Source organism: Brienomyrus brachyistius, chromosome 24 (assembly GCF_023856365.1).
Source record: "Brienomyrus brachyistius isolate T26 chromosome 24, BBRACH_0.4, whole genome shotgun sequence".
NCBI classification, from domain to species: domain Eukaryota; kingdom Metazoa; phylum Chordata; class Actinopteri; order Osteoglossiformes; family Mormyridae; genus Brienomyrus; species Brienomyrus brachyistius.
In genome coordinates, this window is record NC_064556.1 from 3,598,867 (window position 1) to 3,622,491 (window position 23,625).

General features: G+C 42.6%; 1 protein-coding gene across 2 annotated transcripts in view; it reads left to right on the forward strand.

Moving 5' to 3' along the window:
* Nucleotides 1-23,035, forward strand: part of LOC125719962 (collagen alpha-1(XXIII) chain-like) — a 75,835-nt gene extending 52,800 nt beyond the window's left edge. The window contains exons 4-28 of one of the 2 annotated variants that reach the window (XM_048994872.1): nucleotides 3,241-3,357; nucleotides 4,011-4,111; nucleotides 8,153-8,179; nucleotides 8,463-8,489; nucleotides 9,415-9,441; nucleotides 10,889-10,948; nucleotides 12,153-12,269; nucleotides 14,720-14,746; nucleotides 14,961-14,987; nucleotides 15,332-15,385; nucleotides 15,587-15,640; nucleotides 15,815-15,859; nucleotides 16,873-16,941; nucleotides 17,500-17,553; nucleotides 17,721-17,765; nucleotides 18,035-18,088; nucleotides 18,238-18,303; nucleotides 18,747-18,773; nucleotides 19,074-19,142; nucleotides 19,258-19,311; nucleotides 19,393-19,419; nucleotides 19,771-19,824; nucleotides 19,970-20,056; nucleotides 20,207-20,245; nucleotides 20,869-23,035. In XM_048994872.1, coding sequence (XP_048850829.1) covers nucleotides 8,165-8,179; nucleotides 8,463-8,489; nucleotides 9,415-9,441; nucleotides 10,889-10,948; nucleotides 12,153-12,269; nucleotides 14,720-14,746; nucleotides 14,961-14,987; nucleotides 15,332-15,385; nucleotides 15,587-15,640; nucleotides 15,815-15,859; nucleotides 16,873-16,941; nucleotides 17,500-17,553; nucleotides 17,721-17,765; nucleotides 18,035-18,088; nucleotides 18,238-18,303; nucleotides 18,747-18,773; nucleotides 19,074-19,142; nucleotides 19,258-19,311; nucleotides 19,393-19,419; nucleotides 19,771-19,824; nucleotides 19,970-20,056; nucleotides 20,207-20,245; nucleotides 20,869-20,871 — 1,101 coding nt within the window. In that variant the 5' untranslated portion in view covers nucleotides 3,241-3,357; nucleotides 4,011-4,111; nucleotides 8,153-8,164 and the 3' untranslated portion in view covers nucleotides 20,872-23,035. The remainder of the gene's footprint in view (nucleotides 1-3,240; nucleotides 3,358-4,010; nucleotides 4,112-8,152; nucleotides 8,180-8,462; nucleotides 8,490-9,414; nucleotides 9,442-10,888; nucleotides 10,949-12,152; nucleotides 12,270-14,719; nucleotides 14,747-14,960; nucleotides 14,988-15,331; nucleotides 15,386-15,586; nucleotides 15,641-15,814; nucleotides 15,860-16,872; nucleotides 16,942-17,499; nucleotides 17,554-17,720; nucleotides 17,766-18,034; nucleotides 18,089-18,237; nucleotides 18,304-18,746; nucleotides 18,774-19,073; nucleotides 19,143-19,257; nucleotides 19,312-19,392; nucleotides 19,420-19,770; nucleotides 19,825-19,969; nucleotides 20,057-20,206; nucleotides 20,246-20,868) is intronic. The other variant, XM_048994871.1, reaches the window with a different exon arrangement.
* Nucleotides 23,036-23,625: the final 590 nt, after the last annotated feature.

The window sequence follows — 23,625 nt, forward strand, 5'->3', positions numbered from 1 at the left end:
CACTGTGAGGGGAAATAATCAGATAAGTCTTGAGACTTTTAGTGGTATCATTTTACAATAAGGCCCCATTTTGCCACTTATTAATGGTAGTGACTAATTAAAAAAAACTGAGTAATGCTTTACTTAAGGCCATGTTTTTAGTAATTTATAAACACATTCATAACGCATTATGAATACATTTTCTCAGCTATAATGCACTATAGATACCTTCATAATGCAGTACAAAGCATCCTTAACGCTTATACTGACCATTATAATGCATTATGAATGTATCTATAGTGCATTATAGATGAGAGCCTCATAAAGCATTCATAATGCATAATAAACATGGCTATAATGTGTTATGCCTTTTTATAAATATTTATAGCCATGTTTATAATGCTTTATGAATGCATTATTATTTGTTATGAAACTGTGCTATATTTTGTTTATAATTGGCTCTTATTGATTTCCAAAATGTTACAACGTAATTAATAAACTGATTATAAGCCATTCATAAACCTCATGAGGAATTCATGGGCTAGAGAAGAAACACCAACTTTGGTAGAATGAGCTTTTGATCCTATATTTGCCCACTAATGAAACAAAACAGACTTTCAAGGAAAAACACCAACATCTGGCAAATCTGCCTCTTCCGCTCGATTCATATTTTCAAAAAACGAGCAGAGCGTGAAGAGATTAACGGACCGCTGGCCTGTTTTGTCGTCCACCTCGGCTGAAAAACACGTACGAATACGGCATATAGATCCCTCCAGCTCTGGAGTGAGACAGAGTCCTGCTGCTTGATGACGGTTTATGGAGGCCGGGATGCACTATCTGCTGACTGCTCTTTTTCTCAGTCTGTTAACTGTGGTTTCACCGTAGCTTGGCTTCATGTGTTTTGGTTTTTTTTCTTCAGTTTTAACAAGGCACCCTGCGTTACGCTGCGCGTCGATGTTTCCCAGATAAAGACCCGTGTTTCTGTCTGGGCAGAGAGAGCCAAAATATCGCATGCTAACGCTCCAAATGCAGTTACGCAATTACGTTGTTTTTTTTTCTCCCTCCTTTTTTTTCCAGTCCCCAATGTTGTTTCTCAACAAGCACGCTATCGCTGTACAGCCAGTTAGACTGCGAGTGTGGTGCATGCTGGGAAACGGGCCGCTGCATGGTTTGTGGTAGCGAGGCACTTCCTAGTGTCTAGACGCCAGTAGAGTAACTGTCCCGTAAAATGCAACATTCTGATTCATTTACCCCCCGAGTCTGTCTCCTCGGGCAGAGATAGAGCCAGAGACCATATTACAAAGGTATTTCCCTCACCACTCCTCCAATTTACCTACATGCTTCCCATTAGTACCTTATTAGTAAGCACCCTTTCTGCTGTCCAAGCAAGTACCATCCACTATAAATGCTCTCCTTAGCCCATGTGATGGTGCCTATTTCTACCGGTGCAAGGTACCAAGCCAAGGAGCAGGTCTCTGTGTAATTCTGGCTTATTATTTGCCATATTGTTTACAGACTTTATCTAGCGTCAGCTAGTGTCTGGGGCAATTGGTGCTTATGGGTCTCGCTCAAGGACCCAGTGGTGAAATCATTCTACTGACTGTGGGATTTGAACTAGCAACCCACAGATCACAAGCACAGCATTCCAACCTGCTGAGTCCCCCTTTTTTTTTTAGCATTCCGATACAAAGGACCTGATCATATTTGCTAAGTAATTAACGCATTTTCTACGCATACTCCCCGACAGATTACTTTGGAGAAAGAGAGTCCGTGAGGACGGCCAATCGGGTCTTGCGTGCGTGGGGTGTCCTTGGTGTATCCTTGGTCATGTGATCCGCAGGCTCCTCCCCCATTTCTGTGGCGAGAGACCAATCAGAGATGAGGAAGCCGGTGTCTCTCTATCCTTTTAGCAGTAGCAGAAATGGGGTCAGCTGAGGCCATATGACCCATTATGTACTGCAGTCTCTAAAAACGCAGTGCATGGCTTCAGCACCTCCCACTGGCCCAGTGGGATTCAGTCTGCGAGGGCAGGGGGTTGGGGGTGGGGGGTCGGCTCCGGCAACTTCTCTTTAAATGCACGTGCAGGAGAGCGGGCCTCGAACTACCTCCCCATCCGGTCATATCCTGGGATTTATAAGATGCCCAGGGCGGCATGTGATCCCTTCCCATGGTCACTTTGCAGAGATGCCGGGAAGGGGGTGCCTCATTTTGAGGGGGGGGGAGGGGGGTAAGGCAGGGAGGGGCTCGTACATACTATATATTACAAAGAGAGAGAGGACCGCTGGCAGGACAGAATAAACGCACAGTGTGGGAAAATCCTGCTTTTTTCCTTCCAGTAAAAATGGTGCAAAAATACTATGGAAAAAAAAATCCTTGATTAAAGCATAACTTAGCGCTTTGAACATTAGAGACATAAGGAGCTTCTCACAAAGAAATCAGCTCTTGTCCCGCTGCTGTCGTGCTTAACTGAACCCTGATTGGCTCCAGGCGATATCAGACCAGATGTCAGTTAAGGTCTCCGAAATCTCGAGTGGGCAGAACGATCACGCCACTGCAAGAAAAAGCAACAACATTGCACCAGTAACACCAGTGTGTTACAGTACAATGTGTCAGATTTCTGTGAACTGGGGCGGCATGTAAGATGATCGTTTACTGACATTTACTGACATGCGTAACTGAGACATTTAGACACAGACTGTTACATTGTGAGATTATCTGAGAACGAAAAAGTAATTTAATTTCGATTGATACCAAAGAATGTGAAAATTATATCAATTGTGAATTTTTGGGAGTGTGAATATTATAGTTCAATGTGTTTATGATGCCACCCAAAAAAAACGGAGGATCGGAGTTCTGATGTAAGTGCCTCGTTTTCTTGTTGCCTTGTTTTGACAGCAGTTACAATTTACCGGTTAACTGCCGCAGGCGTACAGGCCGCCATGTATGTAACCTGTTGTTCTATTGGCCGTGCTGATTAGGATTCCATTAAGACAACGTCTCCCATTGGCCGTTTTTCAGAATGCCTCTGCCCTTCGTTCCCCTTTTAATAGTGGAATGTCAAACAACATTCAGTTTCTGGCCACAGAAGGACTGTCTGGCACGTCACATGTTCGGCGCAGATGTATTTATTGAGCAGATGTATTTATTGAGCAGATGTATTTGCTTCTGTGTTTTGCATCATTGTGCTGTTTTACTTTCCAGATGAATGATTAGAAATAGTTATAAAATCTTTGATTCCCATTTCTTTTATTTGTGTTTCAGGCTCTCCAGTAAGTCCTGCACTTCTCCGGTGGTATGTAATTAGCTGGGTACTTTTGTTAGGGCCGATCTGGTTCATTTCACCTTGGTTTTGCTCTGTTCCACTTGCTGATTGGACAGGTAAGATGAAGGACAGTGTCCAAATCATGATGTATTAGGGGTTAAACTTGTGGGGAGAGCAGGGCATATCCTGAGGTGTGATAAATGAATGTGAGAAGTTTTCATTTATTTATTTTTATTAAACAGTTTTATCCAGAACGACGTACAATTGAGAAAGTAGGGTCCGACGGTTCCTGGGGGAATTGGTGTTAGGGCCCTTTGGGAGACACCGGTCCATCACCCACATGATTTGAACTAACAACCTTCTGATCACATGCACAGAGTGCTAAAAACAGCCATACACCCCCCCCCTCCCCCGCCACAGTGATTTTTTTTCGTTCATCCACCTCACCTGTGCTTTATTACCAGTCCCTATAGAAGATTGAAATTCATCAAAGTGACTACCTTTCCACGTTCCACCTTACTTAATGTGCTGTTTAAAAGATGGTTTTATTACTTTAGAGACCTATATTAAAAGGGCTCTGCATTTCCCACAATGCCGTGCGATTCTGCTTGGCCTTGTCCCTGATTCCGGCGTGTTGTAATCTGGAATATGGGCTTAAATAGCGGCTAAGGAAGATCTGAGGACCTCTGCTGCGATGCTGTGGGCACATATATACAGAGCAGTTTGTTCTCCTTGCCCTTAACACTGTGCTCTCTCGCCACCCTAACAGGGCGCTCCGGGACGGGATGGCTATCCGGTAAATCTCGTTCTGTCCTCTCGTCTCTCACCGCCCTGCTCTGGCTACAGTCTGTCTGCCGTTCCTGCTAACAGGTTATTTCTCCATTCACTAATCCCACTTATTCAAACTCCCTGTTCCTTTGTCTCTCCTTGGTCATGTGACTGACAGTCTTGCACACATATTGTTACATTGTTTGTTTCTTTCTTTGTTTTCTTTTCCCAGCTTTTCCAGTCCCCCCCCCCCCCCCATAAAGTATGTCTTCTGATGTCTAATGTTCTGACGTGACTAACTTAAGAACAATTCATATTCAGGGTTCTTCGGGCTTTGGTATAAATGTGTTTCAAAAACGAAATAATCAAATATCACTGAAACGCATTAGTGTCAATGATAATATGGAAGGAGCCTTAAAAATTCATCTGCCTGCCTGTCTGTCCATCTGCCTGTCTGTCCATCTGCCTGTCTGCCTGCCTGTCTGTCCATCTGCCTGTCTGTCTGCCTGCCTGTCTGTCCATCTGCCTGTCTGCCTGCCTGTCTGTCCATCTGCCTGTCTGTCCATCTGCCTGTCTGCCTGCCTGTCTGTCCATCTGCCTGTCTGCCTGCCTGTCTGTCCATCTGCCTGTCTGTCTGCCTGTCTGTCCATCTGCCTGTCTGTCTATACGTCTGTCGGCATCTATATATTACATTGTGGGCCAATCACATTATGACCAAATGTCCCCATAATATCATATAAACCTGATATTTTGCCCTTGTGGGGAGAGAAGGGGAAACTAAATTTTATTTAAAAATTGTGAATAATTAATAAATTAAAAATGCCGAAAGACTTGTTGGCATTTGAATTACACCCATAGAAATGAACGTAGAGTCCGCATAATGATATGAACTCCTGGTCCTTGCGTCTGTGTGAGCGCATTTGTATTGTGTATAATGATGCTTAAACTGATCTATACCGTATCTATACCAGCGTTGCCGCGTTTCTGTACACGTGTACTGCATTACTGATTCACGGGGCTGTGCGTGCTTGCTCCTTCCCCAGAAGACAGCAGTCCGCCTCTGCTTTCTATCGGTATCACACGATGCACCTCTGAGAATTCCATCATGGAATATCATGCTATCCTCGCCAGGTTTTGATCAGACACCTGCTTTTCGGCTGAATACAAATATTGGCCGGTTTTTGTAGTTCTATAGTCATGGTTTACATAGATATTGCATTTAAATATATGTATGAGTATAAGGCACATTCAAGTTTTTTTTCAAATACAGTTAGCCTTCTTCTGGGGGTGGTATGGTGGTGCCCAGGTTAGCATTGTTGCTTCTCATCCAGGATTCGAGTATCTGCCAGGATTCCATGTATGTGGAGTTTGCATGTTCTTCCCAGGTTGTTATGTGGTTTCCTCTGTGTTCTCTGGTTTTCCCACCACAGTCCAAAAAACCAAGGCGGTTTAGAGTTGCCAAGTCGCCTGTAGGTGTGAATGGTGTGTGAATGTGCTTTGTGATGAGTTGGCATCCTGTCCTGGGCTGCAGGCTCTGGACCCCCCCCTCCAATGAATAGGACACGCAGGTGCAGAAGATGGATGGATGGATGAATTTTGTTTTCAGTAATGTCCAATTCACATGGTCGTAAGAGTTAATTTGCCATGTTGTATTGCAGTGCCTTCTGGTCTGCTAAACAGTGGCATCTAGTGGATGTTATGAGTAAAAGCTTAAATCTGTTTTAGTGACACTTGGAACCCAGTGCAGTTAATAATAATACGTTAATGGTCCCTGTGGGGGAATTCTCTTTTCGCCAACCCCATCGTGCTTCTCTGTTACACACAGACACACATAGGTGAGGATAACCTTGGCAATGAAGGGCAGTGACCTGCAGCCGCACCCATGGAGCTGGGGGTTAAGGGCTTTGATCAAGGGCCCACAGACATGTGACTATTCTACCAAGGCCGGGGCTTGAACCAGTAACCTTCCAGTTTCACGCGTAGAGGCTTGTCCCACTGAGCCGCACACTGCCCCAAGCAGATACTGCTGTTGCCCTTAGACACACACACACTGCCCCAAGCAGATACTGCTGTTGCCCTTAGACACACACACTGCCCCAAGCAGATACTACTGTTGCCCTTAGACACACACACACTGCCCCAAGCAGATACTGCTGTTGCCCTTAGACACACACACACTGCTCCAAACACATACTGCTGTTGCCCTTAGACACACACACACTGCCCCAAGCAGATACTGCTGTTGCCCATAGACACACCCTTAGCCAAAAGGCTGTTTCTCATTCTCTGCTGTACAGCCTGTTAGTAATTATCCATCCATCCGTCTTCCGGGCCCCTCATCTCGGTCAGATTGTCTGTTAATAATCTAGGTGCTGCAAACAGCAGTGGCATCTGGCAGGTGATTCTTTAGACCTACGAGTAATTCCAGGACTGGGTATCACGTTCTCCGGAGAATCACACCTTGCCATCGTTCCCCTTCCCACTTTTCACTCTCTCCTCACCTGTCCGTGAGAAGTTAAACTTTCCCAGATGCCGGAGGGCCAGTCTGCTGCATTCGGCAGACCGCTCGTAATCTGCTGGAATATTTAAATAATCCATGGAAAGCAGGTGGGATCTAATACCACTGTAATAACGGATGTGAGTCTGAGTATAGAATTTGAATGCATTTTGTTGCGTTAATGTAATAGTGAGAAAAGAGCTTGCATTTACTAATGCAGATTGCAGAAATTGCGCGTTGCACGTGTGTATGACTCATCCTGCTCTGTGGAAAGCTGTCGCAGTTGTAGTTTTTGTCAGTTTTAAGCACAATACCTTTCCAGACACTGCCGCCCTGTCACATAAAGGGCCTTTTGTTCTCTGCTTTGTGTGAAAATCATGCTGAAATTTAAGGAGAAGTGTAAAGGACAGCTGGATGGTGTTAAGGGGATTTGGCTAAAGAACCCCCCCCCCCATTTAAAACTTTCGGTATTTTCACAGAGGGCTGTTAATCTAACATGAACTTCATTCGAATAATTTCACCGGGAGTATTTTGACCTTGGATGGAATACGATAGCAATGTGAAATTATGAGCTCTTCATATTGTCTGGCTTGCGACTTTCAGCGTCTAGTACATTTTGAAAGCTGTAGATCTACGTGCAGAAATATGTAGACACTTCAGCCAATTTCCCTGGACTAATAAATCCCAGTGCTGATCCTCTCTAAAAGCTGCGGAGCGAGTGAGAGAACGGAGGCGTTCAGAGTGATTTCAGAACCCCAGCTGCCGTGGACAGCGACCTACTCAGCCTGACTTAATGTCATGAGCAAAATCCTTACAGAAGACAAACTTTGGGAATTTTTATTTTTTTTACTGTACATAAATACAGAAACATATGATTTACACTAACTTCTGTGTTTTCTTGGTGTATGTCTCTATTAGCCACTTTTTTGTGTTGCTACATTAATACATTTATTGACTGAATTTTAGTTGGACTGCACGTACTTAGGTCTCAGACACATTTTAGTCAGTTATAGGTCATTTTTAACCAAATCGTTTTAACCACATATTTGTGTACCTACAGTGCTGTGCAAAAGTCTTAGGCAGTCCAAAGAAATGTTTAAAGCTGTTTATCTGGGTAGCAAGTGTACTTTGGCTTAGAACAAAAAGCACAATTTAACTTTAGAACATGTGCAAATTAAGAGTAACACAATAAAAACTAGTAATAATTTCTTCTGTTTTCTAAAAAGTTACTGATATCTAGTCGGATGGCTAGATGAACACCGCTTCAATTCCCCAACATCTCCTCATGGGCACCTCAGCCGTTCCATGGTTTTGTTTAAATTTCACAGACAGCTCAGTTAAATAATTAAATATATTGGTTTAAAAAGTCAGTGAGAGATTGACTAGCTGTATGAGGTGTGCTAGTGGCCGACTCAAACAATACATGGCTGCACTGGACGGTCGCTGCAAATTCTAGGATGATTTTAGCAGAGGTTCTGAAATGGCGAAGCTGACACACTTTGACAGGCATAATATCATAGTTTTACACGAACAGGAGGACAATCTAAACATCATTTTCTTTGCCTGCCTAAGACTTTGGCACAGTACTGTATGTATTTTGTAAATTGGCTTTACGATGTTCTACACATCTGTTTCTTCTGTTTCAGGGACCAGTTGGCATGGATGGACAGCCGGTGAGTTTCAGCATCCGTCACGTACGGTGCATGGAGGCTTGTGCCTTTGACGTGATCTGCACGCGGTCACATGTTAGCTCAAAGCGTCACCAGGTTCTCATTGGTTGTCGTGGTCCTTGTTCTGGATGGTGGCTATATTACCGTACGTTAAACTCTCTTGGCCTGAATCAGAAGCGTACAGGAGGGTAAAGCACTATCAGTTTTCCAGGTTTTACCTGGAAATCAGTCACACAATTTCCTGGATGGTGCATCATTGCCTTTATTTTTTTTCCTGTTACTCCAGGGACCATCTGGACTCAAAGGGGATAAGGTACAGCATTTGCAAAGCGTCGGAGATCGTTCCAGGTTGTAGGTCTCTGTACTCTAATAGTTTTACCAGATTGAAGGAATTTTAACCAAGTTTTTGAGGGAATCTTCAGCTTGCGAGTTTACGCCAGTTTTTGTATACTATTGTATCGCAAATATTGCTGCAAGAAATTAATGCGAAATTTGGGATATTTGCAAGAGTTTTTCACATTTACCTCAACTCTTCTATGAGAAATGGCCAAATTAATAGGCTGCTTGAACTGAACAATGACACTGCGATGGCAACATAATGCGCATTCGTGTGCATGGTTTGTTGGGCTCTGCTGTGGGGAAGATGAGCACAGGGAGCACATCTCATTTACCGAAAAGTAAAACAAACAAGGCGAATGAAACGATACGTTTTTCTGCCGATGTATTTTACCGCACCAGAGGTTGTAATACCTCAACGCTGCACTTCTGTGCAAGATACACGACCTTTAATAACAGAAACACAGAGGTGGGATTCGGGGAAAAAGAGAAAATATATGACTGAGTCTATGGTTCTTCAACTCAGAAAGGAAATAAAAATGTGATTGTTTATGTGGTATAAAATGAAATATACAAAGAATGTAATTACATATGTCTCTTTCCTCGCTTGTAGTAGCTTAAAATTTGTGAACTCAGTTTTGCCAATAAATGCAAATTTTCTTCGAAAAAAGCTCACAGAAAGTCTGCAAATTGCAGCACTAATTCTGAGAGGAATCTCTGAGAAAAATTAAGCACTTTTGACCGCAGCAATCAAAACAAAACCCCACAAAATGCTTAATGTGTCTACAGCGGAAATCATCCTCTATAATTCTGTGTGTATTTTTTCTGCATGCAGCTTAATGTCTGGGTTTGTGTAACCTGTGTTTGACAGGCCTTTGTCTGTCCCTTTCCCTCATCTGTAGGGGGACCATGGAGACGGCTGGCCAGTGGTGAGCCTCTGCGTGTCCTTCCCTAGTTTTCCCAGACATTAAAGTCACAGAATAGCTGTAACTGAAGGGCCTGCTCCCTCCAATAATGTCTAAGAAAGAAGAAAGGGCAGAGGTGGACAGTTCAGGTCCAGAAAGTAAAAATCCAGACCGGGAATTCATACCAACCAACCAGCTGAGTTCTCTGCAACTGTGACTCAACTGGTTGGTTAAAACAAAACCTTGGTCTGGATTTTTGCTTTCCGGACCTGAACTACCCACCTCTGAGAAAAGCCGCTTATGAATATTGATTCCTGTTTCCTGAGCTCCAGATGTAGATTGAAATTCCGTGAACGTGTCATGCTGACTGAGCTGTGCCGTTACGCCTTTTGTGCGCTGTGTCATCTGTCAGTGCTGTTTAAACAACGCGGGAGTCGTCACCAGGTCATTACGAAACCGGAACAACACAATCAGGATGTCATTTTACGCAAAGACCATCTGTGCAATATATTCCGTAGCCCTGAAGTGTTAAGTGAGGTACTTTGACGCCTCTCTGTCCCGCGAACGCAGATCACGGTCCTGACTTTGACGCTTGATCACTTCTGTCATTCATCTCACAGCTGAACCCCAAAGTGACCCAGACACTCAGCCGGAACCATTTAAAGGGCACATAGATGGTTTCGTTTTGGTGAAAAGGAATGTTTCAAGGCTTTTTTTGGGAGTCCACACAAAAGCTTACTGGGAAAACTGGAATTTCTGGAAAAGAATGTTTAAAAATATTTGTTAAAAACAGCAGCTGGACATTGAATGAATAATGGGACCCTGTAGTCTTTGGTTTACGTACGCCTGTTAATGTTTACAGAGTGCTAATTCAATTTTATGCCATTCGTCACATATAGTGAAAATAATACACAGATAGAAAACCATTTAGATCAGAGGTGTCGAATTCCAGTCCTGGGGGGCCGGACCCCTGTGTACCTTAGTTCTTTCCCTGTTCCTCCAGAAATGAGCTGTGTGGTAATTAGCACAAGTACCTGAATCAGGTGTGATAAATGAGGGGAAACCCAAACATGCGCAGGGCTCCGGCCCCCCAGGACTGCAGTTTGACTCTCCTGATTTACATATAGTTACAACCGATGAGTGATATGTTTGTAAATCCATTGATAGAGTTTGTTACGGTGCCAAATGGGGCAGTATGTTAGAATGCTGAGTGCTTGAGTGGAACGTCATTGGTCCAAATCCTATGGATAGAAGAGTGATTTCACCATTGGGCCCTTGAGCTACGTTCTTAACCCCAGGTGCTCTAGGGTTTGGTTAATCCTGCTATATTTAGATTAAAATGTCTGATAAATAAATTAATGAATGTAATGTTTTTAAGCCTGTAGTTGGGCGAATCCCACACTGCTGATGTTCTCTCTACTTTCTGTGCCCTTTCTGCTTCCTCACCCCCCCACCCACTGGCCCTCCCCAGGAACACTTCTCCAACGGTGCCTTTGCGGGTCTACTCAGCAATCAGATCCTCACTATCAAGGTATTTATCTTTCTTCCCCATTATCCCGAACCTCACAAAGGAATTGTCTTGCACTGAGCACCTATTCACTGCGGCCTTCCATTTGTCTCTTGGTCTCCGTTGACGTTTCATTTCCTCTCATTCTTCTCTCGTTTACCCACTGGGTTTCCTTCAAGTTAATAGCGCGGTAACCTCTGTCCATCAGCAGTATTTAATATGCCTCTGGCTCACCATTGGCTTGGGTCTCTTATCCTTCCGTTGGTCGTGGTCTTGCCTCTGGATACTAGCCGACCTTTCATAACATGCTCATGGTAGCTTTGCCAGAGGCCATCGGATGTATCTAGCATCTTCATTGTAAACGAAAATGGGAAATTCTTAGCCATTTCTGCTGTGGAATCGTAATGTTTAAAGCTTACAAACAGAGATTCTATTGACTTTTAATTTGTCTGGGGAATACAATTGAAAAAAAAAATCCAAAATTCATCATGTATATTTTGCATTTTTAATTTTTATGTTTTTGCCCCCCCCCCAGCTTTTGCTTAACTGCTTCTCCCAGTATGAGGGGCGCACCCTCTTTTAAAAGTGTATCATCTCCAGTTACCTGCCACACCTGTACCTGAGACACCATTCCCCGACCGTCTCTCACACCTCATTTACATACGATTGTCGTCCGTAAGTTTTTACACCTAAAATATGGAAAAAGGATCATGTCGGGGACTCATGTCATCTGGCTGAAGTGCTGGGTCTGGAGGAACATTGGTGTGACGCTGTCTCTCTGAAGAGAACGCAGAACTAAGCAGTTATCTTCTGACAGTCCCTCTAGTACAAAAGCAAAACAGTTTCCATACACCAACTGTTTCAGCGACGCGTGCAAATCCTACCAGCAGATGTGAAATACAGACGAGGGCAGCGAACGAAAACCGGTCTGTCGGACGCGCTAACCTCTCACTCCGAGAATAGATTCTGCAGACCATCTCCAGGTCCTGCTTGTCCTTGACAGCGTGTACCTCCAAACATGCTGCAAGGAATATATGAATGCTTTCTAAAAACGTCCCAAAAAAGCGTACGAAAAAGACCCATCGGAATTAAATTCCAGCGTAACGTCATCAGGAGGCTTGAGTTTCACGAACGGTCCGAAAGATTCCCTGAGCTGTTCGCCAGGTGCTGGATAAACGCTAACGCAACGCTGCTTTTCATCTCCCCCCACCTCCCGCCTGATCTTCAGGGTGACCAAGGACAAGCCGGCCCCCCCGGTCCCCCAGGCCCTCCCGGATATCCCGGTCTGAGAGGGCCCCCAGGAAACCTAGGAAAGGACGGGCCCCCGGGGCGAGCTGGAGACCCAGTAAGACATCTCCCCCGGCTGCCAGTATCGCTTCTTCCAAAGGATGATGTCAGGAGAGCATCTGTTTATAAATACAGGGCAGCAGCTAAGTAAGACGCTCCACAGAAAAGCCGAGATCCATCAGAAATGGTCCTTTCAATTCAGCTTCACCTCTTATCTCTACTAGTTGTGTCTGCAGTGTCACAATGCAGGACTGCGTACCCTCCTCACTCCTCATTCTCTCTACACCCACCATTCAGACGCCCCCCTGTTATGATATTTCAAGTTTAAGATGGGTATGATTATTCGATAACCTGCTTCAGATATTTGAACGTTTTATTATAAAATAGACTTTGTGTTTATGTGTTTGCCCGACTGTAGGCTAATGTGCTCTAAGAATGTTTAAGGCAGGCTAGCATATGCCATGATGTTTGCTAGGTTAGGTGTGCTGTATTGAAATTCATCTTTGCCTTACGGTAGGATCGGAACGGAACCCTATCGTAACCCGGTCTGTGTTTCATAATTCCAACGATTTAAAACAAATGCCCTAGTGTGGGTATTTTACAGGGATAAACTTTGTGAGAACAGTGTGTTTTGACTTTGCTTGCACTGAAAATATTCATAATCAGAGATTGTAATTCTTCACGTAATTAGAAAGATAAACCGTAGCCTGAATAAAACGAGACCTTTCACAAGCAATTCTCAGGTATACAGAATGTTATCCTAAATATTTATTTGGCACAAGGTGTCCCCTGGTGCATTTACTGGGCTGTTTATCTGCCTTTAAGTCCTGCGTATCCAGTGTGGTTCACAGAGCTCCAGAGCATGACCGAGGAAACATTACGCAGGCCACACACGCAGGTCACAGTCAGAGCAGCTACAGGATTGGTCTCTCTCTCACACACAGACCTGTACCGACAATATGGTCCCCACAACGTCAGAATAACAGGTTTGTATCACATTGTGGGGACATTTGGTCCCCACAATGTAATGCATATCTGACCCAAACACACATGCACAAACACACACACACACACACACACACACACACACACACACACACATACCATCTCATACACCCACACACACCACAGTCGCTTGCATGGGGCTGATTACGTGTATTAGCCAGCTAGTTAGCTGCAGTTACTCATTACCACCACTGTTATCAGACCACTACCTCAGACTTGCACTCCTTTACTCCTTTATTGCTATCTTCTTCTTTTTTGTAAAAACCACATCATAATTCCAGCACAGAGTGTAACAGTTCTCACAGTGCGATAGCTTCTCAACACTGATGCTCGCGGCAGGCTGCGTAGGCCACACACTACAAAGGGGGATCTTCCTGCTTTCTGCCTGACGGATGGGCTTCAGTAAAAGCTTTAACAATGAACAAAATCGTGAATTTCAAACTGTATGGGAGATTTATGTGCAGAGCCGCCATGGATGGAGCTTTTTAACCGAAAGAATAACGGCATTCGGTGCAGCCATCTGGCCGCCACGGGGCCCGGCGAGTACAGCTCACTTTGCTTATGGAAGATAGCAGGCCCGCAGCAGAGTAAATCACATTTTAAACAAAAACATGAAAGTCTTCCTGTGTGGTCTGCGAAACACTGAACACTCAGGCAAAGTGTTTTTTGGTGAGAGTAACTCTCAAGAGATTCAAGATGTTTTATTGGCCGCGTGCAGCAAGTGCACAACAGTATACAATAAACAAATAGAATGAATAGACAACAGACAATTAGACGTATAATATAAAAGTGAAGACGAGTAACACACGAATAAAACACGAGTAACAAACGAGTAAAACACGAGTAACACACGAGTAAAACACAAGTAACACACGAGTAACACATATTTTACTGTTTTCCTATGTATGAAATAATTTTACTATTGCTATTATTACTGTGTTCTAATGTGCTATTTACTGGTATGTCTCTTGGACAAAAACATCTAAGAAATAAACATAAATGTAAAATGCAGCGTGCAGTAACATTGCTGTAATCTGAACTCGAATATTACAATGATCTGCAATCTGGCAGATACTTGATTCGGACGGGATTCACTGTGACGTGTGGATGCCCTGACTCTCCTCAAAGATCTGTTCACTTCGGCACATACTGTTTACTTGTTACCTCATGAGTTTTTCCCCAAGTTACCATATGTGTATGACATTTGGGTTCTTGACAGTGACTAACATCCTAACAAAACATTTAAAAACAAGCAAAGCTGGGTAAAAAAACGCAGCCTTTTTGAGTTTTAAAAGGGGGCGTTCATTGTTCATTGTTGACTCTTCTGATTGAATTACTCTCGTTAGCTATAAATTCGTCCCAGTATCGAAGCACAGTCCAGATCTTGAACCCTGATGTTGTAAAAACCTTATTTCTGGAGTTTGGTTGAATAGTGACACCTAGTGAGCTTTATGAAAATTCCTCCTGGTTTTAATCCTAACCCTGTCTTCATGTTTACTTCAGGGCACACCGGGACCGGACGGCGTTGAGGTGGGACTCAGAGTTCAGCTACTGACGATTCTGTTTTGGGAAAATGTTGATTTACAAACTCTGTTGCTTTGGCTGGGTTGCACCTGTCACTGTTCGTTTCTGACCATTTCCAATAAAATTGTCACGATGGTATGATTTTCTGCCTGATTGTATTGAACCGTGAATAATTAATAGATCTTTTAACCTTGTGCTGATTGTGTTTGTTTACATCCAGGGACCCAGGGGGCTTCCCGGAGTTCAGGTGAGGCTTCTGCTGTGAGACGCACATTGATTATTACAGCATCCATTAAACCGACGTCCTCCAGAGAATCGATTCAGCCAGATGCCAGATTAATTAACAAAGGCTGTAGAAGACGGAGGTCCTCTGTAATTGGAGGAGTGGATATTTGTGTGATACGTCAAGTGTTCCGTACAATTGATGATTACCACTGCAAGCCAGTACTGTTGTCCTCATACGAAAGTCTTACTTCCATAGGGTCCCTGTCCTGTGTTTCTCCATAAATCAGATCAGCTCTTCTTACCTAAGTGTGTCCTTAAGCTGCAGAATTCATTCTACTGATGATATTCTTCAACTGAATGTCCTAGGGTGAGAAAGGCGAGTGGGGTGTCCCTGGACCCCAAGGACCTCCGGGGTTAAAGGTCAGATAATTAAAAAAAATAATTTCCGTTAGGAAAAAAGGTTTTATTAAGAAGCATGATTTAATATTTGAATCATTACAGTCGGCTGAAATGAAAGTCTCATAAGACAGGTGTGTTTAGTTTCAGGCATTTAGCGGAAACAAATCATTATTCACAACATGCTGTGGCTCCTCAGTGTCATTATCTAAGATTTTCCGACAGGGAGAACCAGGTCTTCCTGGGGACCGGGGCGAGAAAGGCTTGGATGGACTAAAGGTAACAGCTGTGAATTTCCTAAGGATCTAGGACATTAGGATCAGGGTTGGATCTTAATAATAATGAACCCATACATGAGATTCAGACTGATGCCGTACTGGAGGTTAGTGCTTTCGGTAGGCAGCTGGGTTGTGCCGGGAGAAGCTGAATTCCTCTGCTTGTCGCCTTTCTCAGGGAGACAAAGGAGATGCTGGACATGCAGGACCGGCGGGAAACAAAGTGAGTGGGACTCCCCTGATATCGGGACGCCTGATATATCGGGGGGGGGGGCGGGGGGGGGGGGTGGGGGTGGAGCGAGATGCCACCAAGCTGCTCACTTTACTCTAATAGATAAGAAGACAGAGATAAGTAGTTCTATTGAAAGGGATAACTTAATTAGCTTTAGTTAATTTTAATTATTATGGCAAATTGTTGTCAGCCATGTCGACTTTCGTGCATCTGTTAACTGAATATCACAGCGGATGCGTGCAGTGTGTGGGTGGCGTGTGACTCTGCCAGTTAGAGTGCTGTACTCATAACCAAAAGGTTGCTGGTTCAAATCTCATCGTTGTTAGAGTGATTTCACCTTTGGGGCTTCAAAGACCCCAAACCACCAGGTGCTCAAGGAGTTGTTTGTTTCTGCTTCCTAAAAACATGAAACTGTCCGTTAAAGAAATCAGATATACGAATGACTGGATAACTCTATGCTCACTGCTTCATATGTTTGTGGAAGCGAAACATGTTTGCTGATAATATTCAGTTCAGGTCAGTTTATTTCTGTGTAGCGCCTTTCACAAAAGTCACCTCAAAGCACTTTACGTGGGTGTCTTGGGGTACATTACGATATCAGTAAGACAGAGTAATACAGAAAGAGGAAGGAAGGAAGGAAGGAGGGAAGGAAGGAAAAGGAAGGAAGGAAGGTAGAAAGGAAGGGAAGGAAGGAAGGAAGGAAGGAAGGAAGAAAGGAATTTTAGACATACTGGGGAGAAAAAACACTTCTGGGGGTCCAAGGTTGAATGGCTGCCCAGCATGTTAACGTTATAGAAACAGAGAGAGTGGGCTTGCTTACCAAAAGCAAGGTGTAAGCTGTGGACAAGGTCAAAGTCAAAGTCCATCATGGTCAGTTCTCAGTTAAGGTACCTTAATTAAGGTCGGGCCCCTCGTAGGATTTGAGCTGACAACCTTGCCACTGTGCTTATTAACTACACTGAGGAAATCGAGACAAAGGTTAATGTCGTGTTTCTCCCGATTAGGGGCAGAAGGGCGAGCTGGGGGAGAGTGAAAAGACTGACTTTAACGCCAAGCTAACCGAAGTCCTCCAGGTGAGCTCTAGGTCGCTGCCTGAATTCACTGCATGTGAGAAAGCCTCGCATTTGTCAAGAAGGAAAACAGCTGGAAGTCATGATATATAAAGCAGTATCTGGACTACGGTCTGCGGTAGAAAAATATCTCGTGTTCCTCGTCAAAGTGAAATTTTGCCAATGTCAACTTTAGTTTCTCTGGAAAAAGAACGGCGCTTTGTCTTCCACTAATTACTTACAGATTAATTTGTGCTCCACGTTTATTTTGAAATTAAAAGATTTTTATCGGGACAAAAGTATTTTTTATTCTTTTTCAAGGAAGCTCTGTCTTGCAAAACTAAAACGTGCTATTTTAACATTTGCGGTCCAAGTTCTGAAAGGGGCACTAATGACATTACTGCTGCTAATTCAGAGTTATAAACCTTACAAGGGCAAGACTATAATTAGCACAGTGAGGCCTGTAATTAGTTATCAATAGTAATTGCAATAGGAAAAAAAAACAGAAATGACTTGAGTAATTACATGAATAGTGACTTTAATGGTTTTCTGATGTTCATGTGATTATCCTTCCGTCCTCAGGGGCCTCCAGGCCCACCGGGGCCCCCGGGGCCCTCAGGAGAACAAGGACCAAAGGTACTGAATGTTTGTCTCCATTTTTTTGCCACTAGCTTTCATTCTTAGCTTATTTCTGACTTTACGGTGTACAATGCAGTGTTCTTTATTGTGCCAGACATTACTAAACGAGTGCCAAGCAGTGGCAGTTTGATGGCACGGAAAGGTTTATTTTTATCTTCGAACAGGGAGATCTGGGCTTACCTGGACCACCAGGAGTTGATGGCGATAAGGTGAAGGAATTTGCCGAGTGGTCCTCTTGTTTACATGCATGATCTACTTCCTGTGGTGGATTGGATTAAAAGCACAGAAGCTGGGAACACAACCTCATGATTTCTGTTAGGATAAAGTGCCCTGTTTCCGAGCCTCTGATGAAGTGGCCAAAGGGAGGCATGCCTACACATGGTCCGTTACAGCGGCACAGTCATGTGACCTGCCTCTCCTCCCTGACGATTGGCTGGCTCCTCCCTTCCATCCTCTAATGTGTCTTATCTGTTATCAGGGAGTCAGTGGACAAAAGGGACAGAAAGGAGACCGTAGTTTGGAAGACGATTTGGTGCGTTGGAAAATTATTATTTACAACAGTATTTTTCAGAATAAATGGTGGCTAATATGACTTTATTTGATCAGGAAGTAACTTTTTTTGTGATGACTCTCAAGGGTTTTGTAATATGATACAAAAATATATTAATGATCTCCTTTCAGGCTCAGATTATTTTTCAGTCAGGCCCCCCAGGGCCACCTGGACCTCCAGGACCCCAAGGCCCCATGGTGAGGGCCACATAAGTGCCTGTATGAAGTTTACATATCAGTGGGTAAACCCCACATTTCTGCCATACTTTAATCATCCTTTAATTAAGGCAAAAAAAAAACCTATATTAAATTTGTCTTCAAGTGTGATAATAAAACAGAAAATGCAAATGTGGACATTTCAGATCCACAAAGTAAAAATCCAGACCAAGATTTTGTTCCAACCAACCAGTTGAGTATAAAGAGTCAGTCACAGAGTACTCAGCTGGTTGGTTGAAACAAAATCCCGGTCTGGACATTTACTCTCTGGACCTGAAATGTCCACCCCTGCATTTTGGTAATTGCTGATTGGAATTATCGATATGGCCTTGATCCTAACTGACCTCCTCCTTTAAACTTTAATCTGCGACTTCATTAAACTCAGTATGAATAAAATTAACTGAAAGGATTTATTTACATTCCAGGGATACCCCGGCCTACCTGGCCCCACGGTGAGTTTACTGACTGGCATTCAGTGAAAGTCCTGAAGCATCTACCGTCAAAGTAAACCTGACCAGCAGCGAATTACAGAATTTGCAAGCCCAGCAAACGTGGCTTTCCGTGATATTTATAGTGAAATGTCATTTCCGAGACCGAGAGAGATACGAGTCCACGATCTTTTACTGCCATCAGGAGCTGAGCGAACTCTGATAACTTCCTGCATTTGAAAAACAGTCCACAGTAATTCGGGATGAACTCGAGTAACCTTTGGTGCATTTTTTTTTAAGCTGGTGTTTCTTGTTATTAAAAAGGGGGAAGCAGGACAGGGACTGAGAGGAGAGAAGGGGGACCCCGGGGATAGAGGCCCCCCAGGGATAAGGGTGAGTCGAAGCTCCACTGTGCAGCATAGATACACAACTTTTCACCTTCTGAAGTGCTTAAATGACTGGCGGATATGGAAACGATAACCACAATCTTCCCTTATTGGGTTTTTAGGGTGTTTCGGGGCCCGCGGGGTTAATCGGGCTCCCAGGCATTAAAGGAGATAAGGTGCGTGCCTTCAAGACCACGTTACTCTAACTGTCTATTTAAACCTCCATGTGCTTGACTATTTACACGTTGGTTTTGCAGGGAAAACCAGGGGAATCAGGATTTGATGTGAGTACGGATTTTTTTTCCCCCTGCTTTCAATTCGTCCATAATCGTTTAGCTTGGTCTCCATTCAGTCCCACCTGTGCTGGCGTCTCTAGATGTCTTACCAATTCCGCTTTTCTGCGTGCGCTTACAGCCACGCAAAGGGGAATTTGCACCAAACAGCTGTGGACAGCTGTTTTGTCTGGTGGAAATCATGTGCAAGATAATTGACTAGGTATTTCCAATAGGGGGCAGCACCGGCTTTCACAGTGCAGAGGTTATCCACGAAAGAGTAGTGGAAGATTAGCTGTTGTAGTAGTTATGGGGAGCAGTTGTATGAAGTACTAGCCTTTACATAAATGACTCCTTCCACAGGGGTTTCCAGGCCTAATAGGAGAAAAGGGTGATCGGGGTGACAAAGGCGAGAAGGTGAGACTCATTTTATATCTCGGTTACCGGCCTTGTCTCAATCCCTATTCAGGAGCATTGCTGTTTGCTCCGTGGATATGGAAGTTGAGCTGATGTTGGGGTGCCATTGCAGGGATCTCTGCTTAATGCGTGGTTTTTCTGGCAGGGGGACCGGGGTGCTATGGGCAAAAAGGGCACCAGGGGGCAGAAGGGTGAGCAAGGACCCCCTGGTCTGGACCAGCCCTGTCCTGTGGTGCGTGAGCTCGACGTCAGTCGTCCCTTTGTAGACTCTTATCCTTCCACAGTAGTTGTCAGAAATTAACACAGTAAATGTAAATGTAAGGTGAGATACAGCTATTGAGCATTAATTATCACTTAATGCCTGTTGTTTTCTTAATTACAGGGACATGATGGGCTACCTATACCAGGCTGCTGGCATAAGGTCAGTGTTTTTATTGATTAAGTTAATTTACTAATTTACACGACACATCATGGTTATGCCCTTAATGGTAGTGATGGCCAAATGAAGCTTCATGAACCATTCTGTATTTTTTGACCTCACTAGTTGGTGCTCTTGCTTTGCTTTGTAGCATGAATTGAGCTATTTTTTAAAAACAGAGAGCGCCATCTAGTGGTGTCAGAAAATACAGCTAACGGTTCATGAAGCTTCAATTGGCCATCACTACTAAGTGTCTCTACTTAATCACTACTTGTCAACGATTTTAAATATCAAACTATATGTGGATAAATGTTTATGGAATGTATGAAATAATTACAATACTTTGGATGTGTAGTGGAGCATTAATAGATGATAGTACAGTCTGTATTAAAGCCTTTGTTCATCAGCTTGGTCTTGCACTCAAAATATGAGAAAAATCTGACCTTTGGGGCATAATAATAAAAATTCTGAAATGCATCCAATGTTATTCTGATATTAATTGAGGGTGCCAGTGATTCTGGAGGACACTGTATGGTCATGAGACTAAAGATAAACCCTTGTTTACGTGAAATGTGTTTCCACAAGCCTGTTCCGTCCTGTAACCTTTTCTGTTGGTTTATTTACAGTGACGGAAAATCACTCTCATCTAGTCACACCTGTACATACCGGCAATGAATCTTTGTAAACTAAATGCATTTTTTTAATATTGAGATTTTTTACCTGAAAATGTTTTTTTTTTTTTATTTAAATTAAATGTGTAGAATGTTATTTTCATCTTATTACCAGTGGTAATTTTTAATGTCATTACATGTCAAAAAAAGACGTTTGATGTAGTACTATAGAATGAAAGTCGGAGGCTGACATCTTTGAAGTACTACACCATAAGAACTATGCTGAAAATGTACAATAAATGTGAAAAAGTAGTATAATACTAGTATTAGTAAACATACTCAGACTGAATTCAATAGACACAAGTTGCTGCTAATATCTATAGTAATAACCTGCCCAAATGTTATTTCCTGGTAGCAGAGTGTGAAATTGCCTGAAACTAAGAGATGTCAAAGACCTACCAGTGAAACTCCTCATTAAATGGAAATCTGATTCAAAGAAACGCAGGTGCTCCAGTGTAGCCATGGCAACCAAAGCAAGAGCATACAAGATGCTGGTGACTCTAATGTAACCGGCTGCTCGCCACATGGTGCAGTGAGTGAATGGGATGGGGTCAGCAGGACCCCAGCTCACTACACAGCAATGACAGAGGAACCCACCATTTTGACAAGACCTACAAAGTACATTAAGAATATCAATGAATGACTTAAGATTGGTAATTTAATAGGGACCTTCTGTCCACATTTCTTCAAAAGAATTGACAAATTTGTATTTTTTTAAGAGAATTCTTGTATATATTTAGATTTCTTTATAACTGAACATGCAGAAATGATTGACCACCTGTAAAATTAGATAACAATTGTGAAATATCTGGCATCATTTATAATTATGTACCTTTGTTTTTTGTTTGTTTGTACTTTGTATTACTAAATAATTGTTCTAGAAAGGCATGATCACTTGTTTAATTGTTACATCATATGCAAAATATTTAGTTTGGAGTAGCTGAAGGTTTTATACGCTAATGGTTTCCTTTTTCAGTTTCATTCTTACATGTAAACAATCCAGATTTAGCCGAGTTACTCATAGTCAAATATTTAACTTATGAACAGTTTATTCCTGAAACTAGCTTTTGCCGTTATTTCAGTAAAAACAGCTGTAACCTTCTTAACAAGATAAAGAATAACGTTAGTTGAACAGTTATAGGATACTCTGTCATTAAAAGTATCTGTAGAATGTATCGTAATTTTACGATCTTAATTGCTTTGGCCAGCTGTGGTTTTGTGGTCAAGCTACCAGTATCTCTGCGAGTGTTTGACTTCATAAAATTATCTAAATGCACAACCTGGTGACAGTATCTTATGACTTTTTAAATTATATGATATATTACTCTAGGTTCCTGGTATTTGCTGTCAACAGGATTGATGTTTAATCCTTATTTTTTATATGAATATAGCCCCCATCCTTCAGCAGTGTGATTTTTTTTTTTTTATAACAAATCATTATTTCCTCATTCACTGATTAGAAACCATCTAGGGGTCCCAAACACATTTTAAATGCACAGTTCATACATTCACTGTATACAGTAGAGTTTATCATATACACCTTATCACCTTACCAAACCCTGGTAAACTATCTGTTAGGGAAAAGCATGTGTTTAAATAGACAACCCAAACCTGCACATTTTCAATGGAAAGACCCTAAAATTAGTTGCTCACTATTCTGGAGAGCAAGAGTTAAATTTACACTGTTATGTGATATTTCACAAGGGATGCCTTGGTATTTGCTAAAGGATCAAGCAAGCAGAAGATGCATTGTGATACAACGTTACTGACAAACACTCAGGAGCCAGGAAAATATGAAGGAGAGAGGGAGTCAGAACTATTGAAGCAATAAAATATACCATCTAGGCATCTATCACAGTGTATTCGTAAAATAATCGTAATAATGATAAAATCACGTTAAAAATTGGAATGCATTTCCTCATTTTAACCATCACGAAAAAATGTTATGGCTTGTGGGATGTTTAAGAAAATTTACTTTCAAGTAAATCCTGTAATTTTTCCTTTTTTATATTTTATCTTGTTTGTTTTATATTTGTATACAGATTTGTGTTTTATGTTGTTTTTTTTTAAGATAAATCGTTCTGATCTTACGAAAAATAAAGTATCACTTTTCTTAAGATGACATGTCGTCAGTGTCTGCTATGGGGCATGGTTGGGTTGATATGTCCCCACTGGATAAAACATGACAGCCAGTTATTTGAAAATTGATGGAACACGTCACCATTGTGATACCCTTGGGGTGCACTGCATTCCAGATGTGAAATAAAACCTAAGAGCTCCAGTGTATTCAAAGACTCCCAAACCTGAAATTATGATCTGGTGCCATTTGTGTTGGTGAGTTTACCAGAGTCGCCTGGTTTGTGAAGGTTCCGTTCATGTAGACAGGAAGGATGCAACATTAACGAAGTCTGGTTTGTTGGTATAAATTTGCTTTACTTGTTTTTTGCTGTTGAAGAATTGTTTGCGCAAACATCGCATGCAATACTGCGGGAATTCATATTCATCACATATTCAGTATCTGAATGGGGCGGTTCCCTCCCTTCACTAGTTTTGTAGTATCGGATTAACAGCTATAATTTATCATTCCTTGCTAACTCTTCAGGTAACCAGTATTTATTCTTAGACTTATTCAGCATGCTTGTCCACTGAATGAAATCCCCCCCCCACTCCTACCCATCTTGCTAAAATGATCTCCCAAAGACTGATCTAATC